The sequence below is a fragment of the Salvelinus alpinus genome, chromosome 16, assembly GCF_045679555.1.
Source record: "Salvelinus alpinus chromosome 16, SLU_Salpinus.1, whole genome shotgun sequence".
Lineage (NCBI taxonomy): Eukaryota > Metazoa > Chordata > Actinopteri > Salmoniformes > Salmonidae > Salvelinus > Salvelinus alpinus.
The window spans coordinates 33,088,214-33,103,272 of record NC_092101.1 but is presented as its reverse complement, the minus strand read 5'-3'; the positions used below and the strand labels follow the sequence as shown (position 1 = coordinate 33,103,272).

Below are 15,059 nucleotides of genomic sequence, written 5' to 3'. Positions count from 1 at the left end.
GATTGGGAGCCATATTTAGGTAGCCTGTTTTTCATTGTGTGGTGTGGGTGATTGTTTCCTATTTTCCGTTTCAGTGTTTGCACCATTCGGGACTGTTTCGGTTTTCATTTTGATTCTCTTGTTCTTTTTGTATTTTGTATTCATTCTAATTAAAAGATATTATGGATACGAACCACGCTGCATTTTGGTCCTCCTCACCTTCCACCAACGAAAGCCGTTACAATTATTTGATAAAATATTGAATTTGACCTTTACTACTGGCCCATGAATAACACATTCATGAATGGCAAAACAGACAATCAAAAAATGTATCATAAGGAATAAGGTTTTGAATTGTCTGTCCTATATCTTGGAGATATAAGAAAGATCAGGAATTTTATATTTTTTTTTACACATATTTAACCCCTTATTTTTGTTGGCACAAAACTACCTCCATACTTACATTCGTTGTATGGGTTACCTTTAGATGAGTCTAAAGGCCAAGCCGTTCGGATGCTACAAATGTTTTTGTGAGAAGACAGATTTTCGAAATGCCTCCTGGTCTGACAAATAGCGCTGTAGCTCTGCCACTTGTCACCGCAGATGTGGAAGGGCGACATAGGCGGATGTGGTGGATTGAGAAGCAGCCCATTAAAAAAAACTGATACTGTATCTCTAGCTTAAACTGATGGATTTTGATGGGGATTTTTTTATTATGTTACTTAGATTTATGCATCGGTGCGTCAATAGACTAGGGGTTTAAATGGAAGCTTCTCTAATGTTAAACATGTAAAGTGTGGTGTATCGCAGGGCAGCCCTCTTGGCCCTCTACTTTTCTATGTTTTACCAATGACCTGCCACTGGCATTAAACAAAGCCTGTGTGTCCATGTACTGTATGCTGGTGATTCATGCCAGTCTCTCTTGGCTAAGAGTTGAGTAAAGACTGACTGCATTGCTTCTTGTTTTTCTAAGAAACATTGTGTTGGAAATTACAAATTGTTTGTATAGTCAACTTACACACAGCACTGACACACACTTACCCCACCAGACATTCCACCAGGGGCCTTTTACAGTCCCCAGGTCCAGAACAAATTCAAGGAAACATACAGTATTATACAGAGCCATGGAACTTCCTTCCATCTCATATAGCTCAAGTAAACAGCAACCTGGTTTCAAAAAACAAACAAAGCAACACCTCACGGCCCAATGCCTCTCCACCATGTGACGTACTTGTTGTGTATGTACTGACATGTATGTGGAACTGATAGATGCACACACACATACTACATGTTAAGGTTTTACATGTATGTCAGTTGTAATGTTTGTTATGTGTTGGACCCCAGTAAGACTAGCTGTCGCCATTGGCGTCGGCTAATGGGGATCCTAATATCCCCATTACGTCAATTAGCTCGTACCCCTGCACATTGACTATCTAACAGTACTCCTTGTATATAGTCTCGTTATTTTTGTTTTATTGTGTGACTATTTACTTTTTTATTTGTACCAAATATTTAGTACTTTTTAACTCAGCATTGTTGGGATAGGGCTTGTAGGTAAGCATTTCATGGTAAACACTTGTTGTATTTGGCGCATGTGACAAATAAAATTAGATTTGATTAATAAAATCTAATTATTTTTATTTTATTTGTTCACCCATAAAACACTCTCACATGACAACACAGGATTGCATATAGCAATATGCCTTTTTATAAATTATTTATGTACATTTTGTTCATAAGTGTGTTATACCGTTTCCATTGTGGAACTTACTTTAGAATTATCGGCACCATTGCCATCTTATTTGTTTACCAATGAAATACTCTCACCTGACAACACAGGATTGCATTTAGTCAGTGTCCGCCCTTTTGGCACATGGAAATAAGCCAAATCTTACTAGTGGCTGTCTCTCCAGCTCTAGGGCTGAGAATAGTGACCCAGTGTCAAGCAAATGTGTCCTACACTGGCAGCCTCAGTAGACTTGTACGAGCCTTGGTTTGAGATCTCAGTGACTTGGAAAGAAGGGATTGCCAGAAGTGGAATGGCCACCCCTCAGAGCCTGGTTCCTCTGTAGGTTTCTTCCTAGGTTCCTGCCTTTCTAGAGAGTTTTTCCTAGCCACTGTGCTTCTACATCTGCATTGCTTGCTGTTTGGGGTTTTAAGATGGGTTTCTGTATAACACTTTGTGACATCTGCTGATGTAAAAAGGGCTTTATAAATACATGTGATTGGATTTGATTGCATTTATTCAGTATCCCCCCTTTAACACATGGATAAATGTCAAATGGTACACTATCTCCTACATCATCCAGCATATTGTGGGCCACTTTATATGTATATTTAAAAAGCCAAGTTTTGTCACGCCTTCTTTAGGGTGATGCAAAACAACAAAATCAGGAATGAGGGATAGTTTTCACTGTTGAGATGTGGTCCAAACCGGTGACTTGGCTGGGAATCTTACTAGCAGCTGTCTCTCCTGTCTCTCTGGCTCTAGGGCTGAGAATAGTGACCCAGTGTCCAGCCATGTGTCCTGGCCCCCACCCATTACACTGGCAGCCTGAGTAGCCTAGCACGAGCCTTGGTTTGTGCGGGCCGGAACTGGTCATAGGAACAGGCGCCTATCTCTTGTTTCTGTAGCGTGAGGCAGCTTGATGTACAAGTACACCCACTGGACAGGACACTGTCTATCCACAATCTATCTAATTAAAGGAAAACTCCACAAAAAAACTATCTTTTGGTATTTGTTTCATTAGTCCATTGGTGACATAGTCCCAAAATGTTTGGCTTGTCAGCAATCAAGTTTTCAAGATTTGTAACTTTCAAAATACATAAATCATCCCCTTATGATGCATTTTGCATTATATGATGCATAACGCATGATATGAGGAAAAATGCATCATACAGGGATGATTTATGTATTTTGAAGACTTTATATCTGACAAGCAAAACATTTTGGGACTAAGTCAACAATGGAGTTTTCGTTTAATGCTGAGTGCCAGGCAGAGACACATCTGGTCTAATATTTACAGTTTTTGGTATGACTCAGCTGGGGATCAAACTCCCAACATCAGGGTGGACACTAACCACAAGGCCACTGAGTTAGTGTGTCTCAGGCTGTGTCACAAATGGCACTCTTTTCCCTACATAGAGCACTACTAAAGTAGCACTGAAGTAGAAAAATACCATTACCACACATATACTTTAAATGTACACACGTTCATTTTCAGTTCAAGAGTCACAGTACAGTAGACATTACAGAATTTATGGAACTGGTGACAGGCACAACATACAGGTAACTGCCAAAATAAAGGAAACACTTGATTAAATGAGGGATGCAAAGTGTATTGAAAGCAGGTAATTCCACACAGGTGTTGCTCCTGAGTTAATTAATTGCTTAGGATCATGTATAAAAATGCCCAGTTGCCCATTATTTTGACTACCATGGCTAGAAGAAGAGATCTCAGTGTCTCTGAAAGAGGGGTCTCAAAGAGGATGTGTAGGTGTGGGGGGGTGTGTCTGCGTGCGTGCGTGCCAGTCACCAGATCTCAACCCAATTGAACACTTATAGGAGATTCTGGAACCACACCTGATAAAGCAATTTCTACCACCATCAACAAAACACCAAATTCTGACATTTTTCATGGAAGAATGGTGTCTTATCCTTCAAATAGAATTCCAGACACTTGTAGAATCTATGACAATGTGCATTGAAGCTGTTCTGGCAGCTCATGGTGTCCTTGGCCCAGCACCCTATTAAAGGCCCTATTAAACATAATTTTTCTGTCTTTTATATATATATATATATATTTCCACATTATGAGGTTGGAATAATACTGTGAAATTGTGAACATTATGATAATGCCCCTTTAGTGTAAGAGCTATTCGAAAAGACTGCTTGAAATTACAGCTTGCTTTGGTGGGATGGAGTTTTGGCCTGCCTAGTAACATTGCCAGGTGGTAAATTAGTTAATAGACCATTAAGCTAGTTTTCAGTTTTCCCCCTCCCACTCAGACCACTCCCAGACAGTCCTAGCAACATTCTTGCTTGAGAAATTTATCTTAGCTAAAAACCTATTTTTGTTTCTTTTTGACTATTTTAATTGAAAACAATCACAGTAAGGTACTTAATTGTTACCCAGAAATGATTAGATATTTAAATAAAAACAGCTGCATTTGTCACGTTCCTGACCTGTTTTATGTTATTTTTGTATGTGTTTAGTTGGTCAGGGCGTGAGTTGGGGTGGGCATTCTATGTTTTGTGTTTCTATGTTTAGGTCACTTGTAATTAGCCTTATATGGTTCTCAATCAGAGACAGGTGTTTGACGTTTTCCTCTGATTGAGAACCATATATAGGTTGGCTGTTCACACTGTTTGTTTGTGGGTGATTGTCTTCCGTGTCTGTGTCTGCGCACCACACGGGACTGTTTCGGTTGTTCGTTCGTTTGATGTAGTCTGTTCCTGTTCGTGAGTTCTTCGTGTAGTTATGTAAGTTCCATGTTCAGGTCTGTCTACGTCGTTTTGTTATTTTGTAATTTTCCAAGTGTTTTTCGTGTTCGTCTTCGTCTTTAAATAAATTTCAATATGTCATCACACCTCGCTGCATTTTGGTCGAATCCTTGCTCCTCCTCTTCGGATGAAGAGGAGGAGGAGAACCGTTACAGCATTGGACCTTTAAGACACTTAATTGTTGGCATGTGTTTATTTCAGCTGTTACCTGTACATTTATTTCACCCTACAAGACCCTGAAAATAAAGATGAAAGAAAAAAGAAAGAATCATATAACAATAGGCCTTTTTATAAGTGTGTTATACATTTTCCATTGTGGAACTTACTTTATAATTACCAGCACCGTTGCCATCTTATTTGTTTATCCATGAAATACTCCCACGTGACATCAGAGGATTGCATTTAGTCAGTGTCCCCCCCCCCTTTAAAACATGGAGACAACACTACATCATCCAGCCCATGTAGGCTACTTTATATCAGTCTATTTAAAAAGTCACATTTCGCCACGCCTTCTTTAGGGTGATGCGAAACAACACAATCAGGAATGAGGGATAGTTTTCACTGTTGAGATGTGGTCCAGACCAGTGACATGGCTGGGAATCTTACTAGCAGCTGTCTTTCCTATCTCTAGTGCTGAGAATAGTGACCCAGTGTCCAGCCAACGTGTCCTGGAATCCATTACACTGGCAGCCTCAGTAGCCTAGCACGAACCTTGGTTTGTGCCAGCCGAAACAGCTCATAGGAGCAGGTCCCTGTCTCCTGTTTCTGTAGCGTGAGGCAGCTTGATGTGCACAAAACATTAGGAACAACTGCTCTTTCCATGACATAGACTGACCAGGTGAAAGCTATGATCTCTTATTGATGTCGCTTGTTAAATCCACTTCAATCAGTGTAGATGAAGGGGAGGAGACAAGTTAACCCTTTACTGCAGTGGGCTAGTTAAAATCTACTTTGAAACAAAGTCACCTCACACATGGTTATGGGCTTAAAAAAAAGAAGACACCTGTACCGTGTCAGATATAGAGTTGAAATGTATTCAATGTTGAGTTTGCACTTACTGTACATCACAAAAGACTGAAATATAGCAAAACCGTTTTTTATATATAATGTTTATTGATGCTTAAATTATGAAAAATTTGAACAACATTCCACCAATGAGGGAACTAGAGGGCGTTTTGGTCATTTGACTGCAGGAAAGGGCTACGGATTTTTAAGCATTGAGACAATTGAGACATGGATTGCGTATAATGTGCCATTCAGAGGGTGAATGGGCAAGACAAAATATTTAAGTGCCTTTGAAGAGGGTATGGTAGAGTGTGTTAAAAACTGCACCGCTGCTGGGTTTTTCACGCTCAACAGTTTCTCGTGTGCATCAAGAATGGTCCCCCACCCAAAGGACATCCAGCCAGTTTGACACAACTGTTGGAAGCATTGTAGTCAACATGGGACAGCATCCGTGTGGAACGCTTTCAACACCTTGTAGAGTCCATGCCCCAATGAAGTGAGGCTGTTCTAAGGGGGGTGTGCAACTCAATATTAGGAAGGTGTTCCTAATGTTTTGTACAATCAGTGTATAGTGCACTACTAAAGTAGCATTGGAGTAGAAAAATGGGAATAGTGTTCATTTTGGACACATCCTGAGGCTGCCAGTGTAACGGGTGGGGGCCTGAACACGTTGGCTGGACACTGGGTCACTATTCCCAGCCCTAGAGCCAGGAGTGTTGACTAATGGTAAAAGGAGATGGGACCAGGCATAATTTGAAATTCTTCACTCCTGCTTGAAAGGCATCATATGACATTTAATTTATGGACTTGCTATTCCCATGTAAATTAACATTTTCACAAGATTCAGTTTCACTGGGCCTTAACTGCAATATATTTCTGTAAAACACAGTGGTAAATAATTGTCTATCATAAATAGATATAGTAACATGATTGAATAACACTTCTAAGTATATCAAACCAAAGTTAAAACACTTGTCAATTAATATTTCTTGTAAAACATAACCAAGAGATTTAATGAATAAGGTTCTGTATTAAGCAAACCATATACAAATTACTATGGCCATAAATGACTTACCTAAAATATAATACATGTTTGCACATTGGTTTCTGGGCCTATACTTGTCTGATTAAATTAAATAAAAAACATTGATAAGACCCTGAAGGAAATTCCTTACATTTACAAATACAATGACAAGGCATTGTTTTCTGAGAGAAATACAATGAAAATAATCATACATATTGCATATCCCTTCTAGTGATAGGCTAGTTTAGATTACCTCTATGGAATAATATCCTGTTAATGGTACCTGTTTTGTAGGCCATGTGGTCAGGGCCAGACTGTTCCACATGCGTATGTGTATCTGTGTCACAGAATACAGTTTATAGTGTGTGACTTTCTTCATTTTTATATACAGTACCAGTCCAAAGTTTAAACACACCTACTTATTCCAGGGCTGTTCTTTATTTGTACTATTTTCTACATTGTAGAATAATAGTGAAGAAATCAAAACTATGAAACAACACATATGGAATCATGTAGTAACCAAAAAAGTGTTAAACAAATCAAAAGTATATATTTTAGATTTCAGATTCTCCATACTTTTGACTGGTACTGTAGATTATTCTCCGTTAGTCAGCACCTTTACAAATATTTTGGGGTGTGTCAGCTCATGCTTTTTATAGAATACAGTTTCCCCTCAATCCTAACATGTGCCATACTGTCTCAGAGCCAGATTTATATTTTGGCTGATACTGTGGCACATACCCCTAAGGAAAAGTTTGCCCTTGTGGTCCTGGCTGTTTGGCCTCATTATACAGGCTCCGGTTGATCAATAGGGTTTGGATGGTGTCCTGATTGAGGCACAGTATATCCAAACCCTGTACTACTCCCACTACTACGCACCATCCAATGTCACCAAAGGGAAATCTTCTCTGACGTCACGTCACCACTCCTGACATAACCAGAACATTTCTCAGGGGGGCCCTGACCTAAGCCTTAGTGTGAGTTATAAACAAACTAAATAAAAATGTTCAGTCCTATACACAATACCTAGGGTATCTATCCTGTAACCAGGATTACAACAGACATGTAAAATAACAGAACTGATGCTGAGGTAAAGCTGAGGTGGCTGTTATTACACATCACAGGCTCTTTCTCTTTCACTATCGTTTTTTCCCCTATAAACTCTGTCCTCTCCTCAACTCCATTGCACTAATCTGAAAGAACTGACCAGGTGAAAAGAGACAGCCTGCCTAATTATGAACTTTCACCTGTCAAGACTTTTCCATTTATGTATGTTGGCCTGTGTCTGTTTAACTGTTTATTCCATGTCCCTGTTTAGTTGTGAATGTAACGCATTGCATTATCTGTACGAAAAGTACATTTCTGTGAACGTTTACATATTTGTCATATAGCAGGCCCTCATCCAGATTGATTTACAGTAATGCACTCATCTTAACAACAAGACAATAGGGTATATCTAATAATGTAATATACTATACAGTAATCAGTGCAGATGAAGGAGGACAGCTTTTTTGACAATTGAGAAACAACCATAGACCATGGTCTATTAAAATCAGTCTCAATCTTGATGTCTAGGGGAAAAACATCCACCTATACAGAACCTGCTGAAAAGAAGTTCCTGTATAGATCTATTTTCAACCAGCAACTATCATAGAATCACACTGATCATATTTTTTATACTATAGCGTGTTAGCATCATCAGCTATTTACTTTTAATTAAACTTCAAATTATAATTTGCAGCTAGGCAGCAACTACAGTGCACAAATCTTTCAGCCAATAACCAACATAAAGGCCTTTCAAGGTCAAGATATCAGAATAATTCATGCAACCGTCGACACCTAAGATAATATGGTCCTACTGAATAAAAATATACAGTGCCTTCGGAAAGTATTCAGACCACTTGAACTTTTCACATTTTGTTAACCTTATTCCAAAATGTATGAAATAGTTTTTTCCCTCATCAATCTACGCACAATACCCCGTTTGGAGAGTTTCTCCCATTCTTCTCTGCAGATCCTCACAAGCTCTGTCAGGTTGGATGGGGAGTGTTGCTGCACAGCTACTTTCAGGTCTCTCCAGTGATATTCGATCAGGTTCAAGTTCGGGCTCTGGCTGGGCCACTCAAGGACATTCAGAGACTTGTCTCGAAGCCACTCCTGCGTTGTCTTGGCTGTGTGCTTAGGGTCGTTGTCCTGTTGGAAGGTAAACCTTCGCCCCAGTGTGAGGTCCTGAGCACTCTGGAGCAGGTTTTCATCAAGGATCTCTCTGTACTTTGCTCCGTTCATCTTTCTCTCGATTCTGACTAGTCTCCCAGTCCCTGCCGCTGAAAAACACCCCCACAGCATGATGCTGGCACCACCATGTTTCACCGTCGGGATGGTGCCAGATTTCCTCCAGACGTGGCGCTTGGCATTCAGGCCAAAGAGTTCAATCTTGGTTTCATCAGACCAGAGAATCTTGTTTCTCATGGTCTGAGTCTTTAGGTGCCTTTTGGCAAACTCCAAGCGGGCTGTCATGTGCCTTTTACTGAGGAGTAGCTTCCGTCTGGCCACTCTACCATAAAGGCCTGATTGGTGGAGTGCTGCAGAGATGGTTGTCCTTCTGGAAGGTTCTCTCATCTCCACAGAGGAACTCTAGAGCGCTGTCAGAGTGACCATCGGGTTCTTGGTCACCTCCCCAATTGCTCAGTTTGGCTGGGCGGCCAGCTCTAGGATGAGTCTTGGTGGTTCTAAACTTCTTCCATTTAAGAATGATGGAGGCCACGGTGTTTTGGGGACCTTCAATGCTGCAGACATTTTTTGGTCCCCTTCCCCAGATCTGTGCCTCAACCCAATCCTGTCTCAGAGCTCTACGGACAATTCCTTCGACCTCATGGCTTTGTTTTTGCTCTGACATGCACTGTCAACTGTGGGACCTTATATAGACTGCTGTGTGCCTTTCCAATCATGTCCAATCAATTGAATTTACCACAGGTGGACTCCTATCAAGTTGTAGAAACATCTCAAGGATGATCAATGGAAACAGAATGCACCTGAGCTCAAGTTCGAGTCTCATAGCAAAGGGTCTGAAACTTATGTAAATAAGGTATTTCTGTTTTTTATTTGAAATAAAATTTGCAACAATTTCTAAAAACCTGCGTTCACTTTGTCATTATGGGGTATTGTGTGTAGATTGCTGAGGATTTGTTTTTATTGAATCCATGTTAAAATAACGTAACAAAGTGTGGAAAAAGCCAAGGGGTCTGAATACTTTCCGAAGGCACTGTATACAGCTAGAAATTGATAGCTTGACTTATCACACAGCAGGATTTACAAGCTTGCATTGGAGTTTGTCGTAAAAGTGTTATTTTATGTATAAAATGCATTGGCAACTACACATGAGTTAACGCAAATGTCTAGAAGATACTGAATTACCAAGAACTTGAGACTTGGGGCATAAAACGTTAGGACTTGCACTTGCCTTGATTTGAGCTTACAATTCACAACTTGAGACTTTTTCTACATAACTTTTCTTGGACTTTAGGACTTGAAATTAACTTGTGACTCGAAATCAATGATTAGACAAAGATAGGTCTATCTAAACATGAGTCATTGTTGCATATAGCTGCAAAATATGACCAATGAGACCTGAGACTTGCTCCAAAAATAACTTTTCTTGGATCCTTTACTTATGACTTGAGATTTTAGGTGAGATTTACTTGACCAGCTTTACTACTTTCACTACTTTGCAGCGTCCGATGCTGGCCATTTCCCCATCTGTCAGCTCAGGGGAACCAGATCTCAGCTGTTAAGTTATCTCAGTGAACACTGAGCCCTTAAAAGCCCACTCACTCCCCCTGCCTGCCTGCGTAGCCTACCAACTCAACACATGATGTCAAAATACTGTCCGGCTGAAAGGGCATCTGAGAATAGATATGTGGGTTGTGGCCTGGTTGGCATTGGGGTCCTGCACAGTGTTCATACATTCATACAATCCCAGTTCAGACATTTAAGGGGTCAGTATGCTGGCCTTCTGTAGATTTTGTTGTGCTTCTCTTCCGGTTCAGGGTTATTCCTGAGTGATATTGAGCTCTATTGTATATGAGATGTATACACTAGCGTTCAAAAGTTTGGGGTCACTTAGAAATGTAATTGTTTTTGAAAGAAAAGCACTTTTTTGGTCCATTAAAATAACATCAAATTGATCCGAAATACAGTGTAGACATGGTTAATGTTGTAAATGACTATTGTAGCTGGAAACGGCAGATTTTTTTATGGAATATCTACATAGGCGTACAGAGGCCCATTATCAGCAACCATCACTCCTGTGTTCCAATGGCACGTTGTGTTAGCTAATCCAAGTTTATCATTTTAAAAGGCTAATTGATCATTAGAAAACACTTTTGTAATTATGTTAGCACAGCTGCAAACTGTTGTTCTGATTAAAGAAGCAATAAAATTGGCCTTCTTTAGACTAGTTGAGTATCTGGAGCATCAGCATTTGTGGGTTCACTTACAGGCTCAAAATGGCAAAGATCTTTCTTCTGAATTCTTCTGAGAAATGAAGGCTATTCCATGCGAGAAATTGCCAAGAAACTGAAGATCTCGTACAATGCTGTGTACTACTCCCTTCACAGAACAGCGCAAACTGTCTCTAACCAGAATATAAAGAGAAATGGAAGGCCCTGTCGCACAACTGAGCAAGAAGACAAGTACATTAGAGTGTCTAGTTTGAAAAACAGACGCTTAACAAGTCATCAACTGGCAGCTTCATTAAATAGTACCCGCAAAACACCAGTCTCAACATCAACAGTGAAGAGGCGACTCCGGGATGCTGGCCTTCCAGGCAGAGTTGCAAAGAAAAAGCCATATCTCAGACTGGCCAATAAAAATAAAAGATTAAGATGGGCAAAAGAACACAGACACTGGACAGAGGAACACTGCCTAGAAGGCCAGCATCCCGGAATCGCCTCTTCACTGTTGATGTTGAGACTGGTGTTTTGCGGGTACTATTTAATGAAGCTGCCAGTTAAGGACTTGTTAGTCGTCTGTTTTTCAAACTACACACTCTAATGTACTTGTCCTCTTGCTCAGTTGTGCACCGGGGCCTCCCACTCCTCTTTCTATTCTGGTTAGAGACAGTTCTCTGTTCTGTGAAGGGAGTAGTACACAGCATTGTACGAGATCTTCAGTTTCTTGGCAATTTCTCACATGGAATAGCCTTAATTTCTCAGGACATGAATAGACTGACGAGTTTCAGAAGAAAGAGCTTTGTTTCTGGCCATTTTGAGCCTGTAATCAAACCCACAAACGCTGATGCTCCAGATACTCAACTAGTCTAAAGAAGGCCAATTTTATTGATTCTTTAAATCAGAACAACAGTTTGCAGCTGTGCTAACATAATTTCAAAATGGTTTTCTAATGATCAATTAGCCTTTTAAAATGATAAACTTGGATTAGCTAACACAACGTGACATTGGAACACAGGAGTGATGGTTGCTGATAATGGGCCTCTGTACACCTATGTAGATATTCCATAAAAAATCTGCCGTTTTCCAGCTACAATAGTCATTTACAACATTAACAATGTCTACACTGTATTTCTGATCAATTTTATGTTATTTTAACGGACAAAAAATGTGCTTTTCTTTCAAAAACAAGGACATTTCTAAGTGACCCCAAACTTTTGAACGGTAGTGTATGTGTGTGTAGAGTGTGTGTGCTGGCGTGTGTGTGCGTATGTGTGTGTGAATATCACACTCATGTTGGACATAGGAAAAACATTTCCTTGGCTGCAACTTATCTAGATTAATGACAGAATGTATGGTACTTAAAAAGTATTATTAGATTGGTTAAAGTTTTTTTTTACAGTATGTGTTGCAGAGTTTGTCAGGGTTATGCAGGGTAGTGCAATGGTTGAAATGCATACTTTGCTCCAGATTCAAAGCTCAAAGGGCAGCAATGATTTAGCAACAAGTTGTATACAACTTGTTTGTGAATAATATGACAATTATAATCCATAGTTTAAACAAGTTAACCATATTCATCTATAGTTTAGATAATGATAAAAGGGAGGGATACTCATAGAAATCAAGGTTATGTCTCATATACAATAGTATTCAGGTCAAATAGCACATGAGCACTGTTTTCTGATTGAGAAAAATATATTCACAAAAAAGCATTGTTATAAACCATTTGTATTTCTCTGTTGTACTCATTCTGTTGTTTAAAAACTACTGAAAGGATTCTACAGCAGACCAAAGTTCAGACAATCACTCAATGGCACTAACACTCGAAGCACTAACACTATCAATGGAAGCACTATCACTATATGGCAGAGCATGTTGGGTATTTCATTACAAAAGAAGCACCAGTCAAAATTCCTCACTTCATGTTAGCCAAGACAAGCATACAGTTGTCATTCAGCATGAATATGTCTGGTTCAAGAGCAGCCCGACAGGAAACAATATATCGGGAGCACTACAAGTATCCCACAAAAACATCCACCATCGCTCTGGAGTGGGGAATTAAAAATCTGAAAAACAGGAAAAATCCAACAAAAGAGTGTAAAATTGTTTGACGAGTCTAAGTTCCAGGCACTCCAGATGGGTTTTACATTTTAAAAGCCTTTATCTACAGGGCATAGAGCAGTTCAAAAAATGTAAAGTCCCCAACATGTTTCAGCATAGAGCCTTCATCAAAGTGTAGGTGAAAGAGAAATAGAAAACCAGCCCAAATTCGCTTCCGGGAGAATTAGATACAGTGATAAGTGAGCTTTGCAGCCTCCTGTCCACAACTCTGGACAGTATTGGACACTGTTCTGCACATTATTAATGCATTTCTGCAGTTCCAACATCCAGTAATCCATTAAATATCAATATCAATTGTCACCACAAATATTTTATTATCATTAATGATTTGTGTATGTGTACAGGTGTATGATGTATGGTGGGTGGTTGCAGAAAAACATAAAAACTTTAGTCTATGTGTTGTCCAATGCATTCCGGCCTGTTATTCACCCGCTTTCCGAGAAAAGGCGTTGATACCAGTAGATGCAGGCTGGGTAGGAAAATTGGTTGCAGGGATGTTGGTAGTGGAAGGGAAAGAAAATAGGGAAGTGGGAGGCGTCTCCTGAGGAAATACACATAAATGATGTTACATTAACGCCCAAGACCCACTGACCTAGTATTGCACAATGACGTAACCGACGAATACATACCGAGGGGCACTAAGGATGCAGATGTAGGATCTTAATTTGACCAGTATTGTCATAGCAAAATAATCCTGCAGCAACAGGATTTGAACGTTTAGTCCATAATGTTGCTTGATCGGTGGTTAGGCTATTAGCTGGACAAAAGTAGGCTACATGAAAAGTGGAATACTGTTGATTTAACCTGTGTTTTCAATTAATTTATATAAGTCACGAAGCTCATCTGCAACAAAAGAGTGATCAAATTAAGATCCTTCAGCTGTACTAAGGGGTCATCACTCGGAAAGTCAGCCACCTTACACTAAATTCATTTAACGGCACTATGATGCGTTAGGTTTGCTTATCTCTCAGAACCTCCAGTTTAAGGGGCATACATAGACTCAATAGCTTCTCCATGGTGAGTTTTGAGAGTTTACTGTCATTGACATAAGGAAAGCTACTTGTTTCTGATTATGTAATCATGTATTTAAGATGTTTCTGAAAAGCTTTACTTTGACAATTGGTAGGTTATATTTGCATTGTTAAAAACTATGTTTAACTTACAACAATTTATCAGCCCGTTAGTCTCAAACATTTTAATATACTGTTATCACTTAATAACAAAAAACAATCAAATCCTTCAAATTACTTGTGACTTGACTTATTGGCATATTTAGAGCAAGTTTTAAAAATCACTGTTTTAATCTAAATTGCATGATACAATGCTCTCAGGAAAGTAGTAGTTAAACCTCTACCATTTATGACACAAATAGTTATTGTATCATTGTAGCTTATGCTTTATCATTGTAACTTATGGATCGTAGCTGTACAATTCAGATGCTATGGACAACAAAATAGCTAAACTACCGTATTTATGCAGAATGTGTTGCAAACATTGCCATTGAACTGGAAAGAGTTGGTTGACCGACAGCAAATACCATACCCTACTTAGAGCTAGTGCTTAAAGGACAGCAAATACCATACCCTACTTAGAGCTAGTGCTTAAAGGACAGCAAATACCATACCCTACTTAGAGCTAGTACTTAAACGACAGCAAATACCATACCCTACTTAGAGCTAGTACTTAAACGACAGCAAATACCATACCCTACTTAGAGCTAGTACTTAAACGACAGCAAATACCATACCCTACTTAGAGCTAGTACTTAAACGACAGCAAATACCATACCCTACTTAGAGCTAGTGCTTAAAGGACAGCAAATACCATACCCTACTTAGAGCTAGTACTTAAACGACAGCAAATACCATACCCTACTTAGAGCTAGTACTTAAACGACAGCAAATACCATACCCTACTTAGAGCTAGTACTTAAACGACAGCAAATACCATACCCTACTTAGAGCTAGTACTTAAACGA

General features: G+C 39.5%; 1 protein-coding gene across 3 annotated transcripts in view; it reads right to left on the bottom strand.

Annotated features, from left to right (window-relative positions):
* Positions 1–3,173: 3,173 nt before the first annotated feature.
* The window catches only part of sec16b (SEC16 homolog B, endoplasmic reticulum export factor), a 52,028-nt gene continuing 40,142 nt past the window's right edge, over positions 3,174–15,059 (bottom strand). Inside the window, exons 25-27 of one of the 3 annotated variants that reach the window (XM_071345986.1) lie at positions 13,511–13,622; positions 4,695–4,719; positions 3,174–4,613 (exon numbers count right to left, since the gene is read on the bottom strand). In XM_071345986.1, coding sequence (XP_071202087.1) covers positions 4,700–4,719; positions 13,511–13,622 — 132 coding nt within the window. In that variant the 3' untranslated portion in view covers positions 3,174–4,613; positions 4,695–4,699. Of the gene's footprint in view, positions 4,614–4,694; positions 4,720–12,636; positions 13,027–13,510; positions 13,623–15,059 lie in introns of those variants that run through there. The other 2 variants (XM_071345988.1, XM_071345987.1) reach the window with 2 other exon arrangements.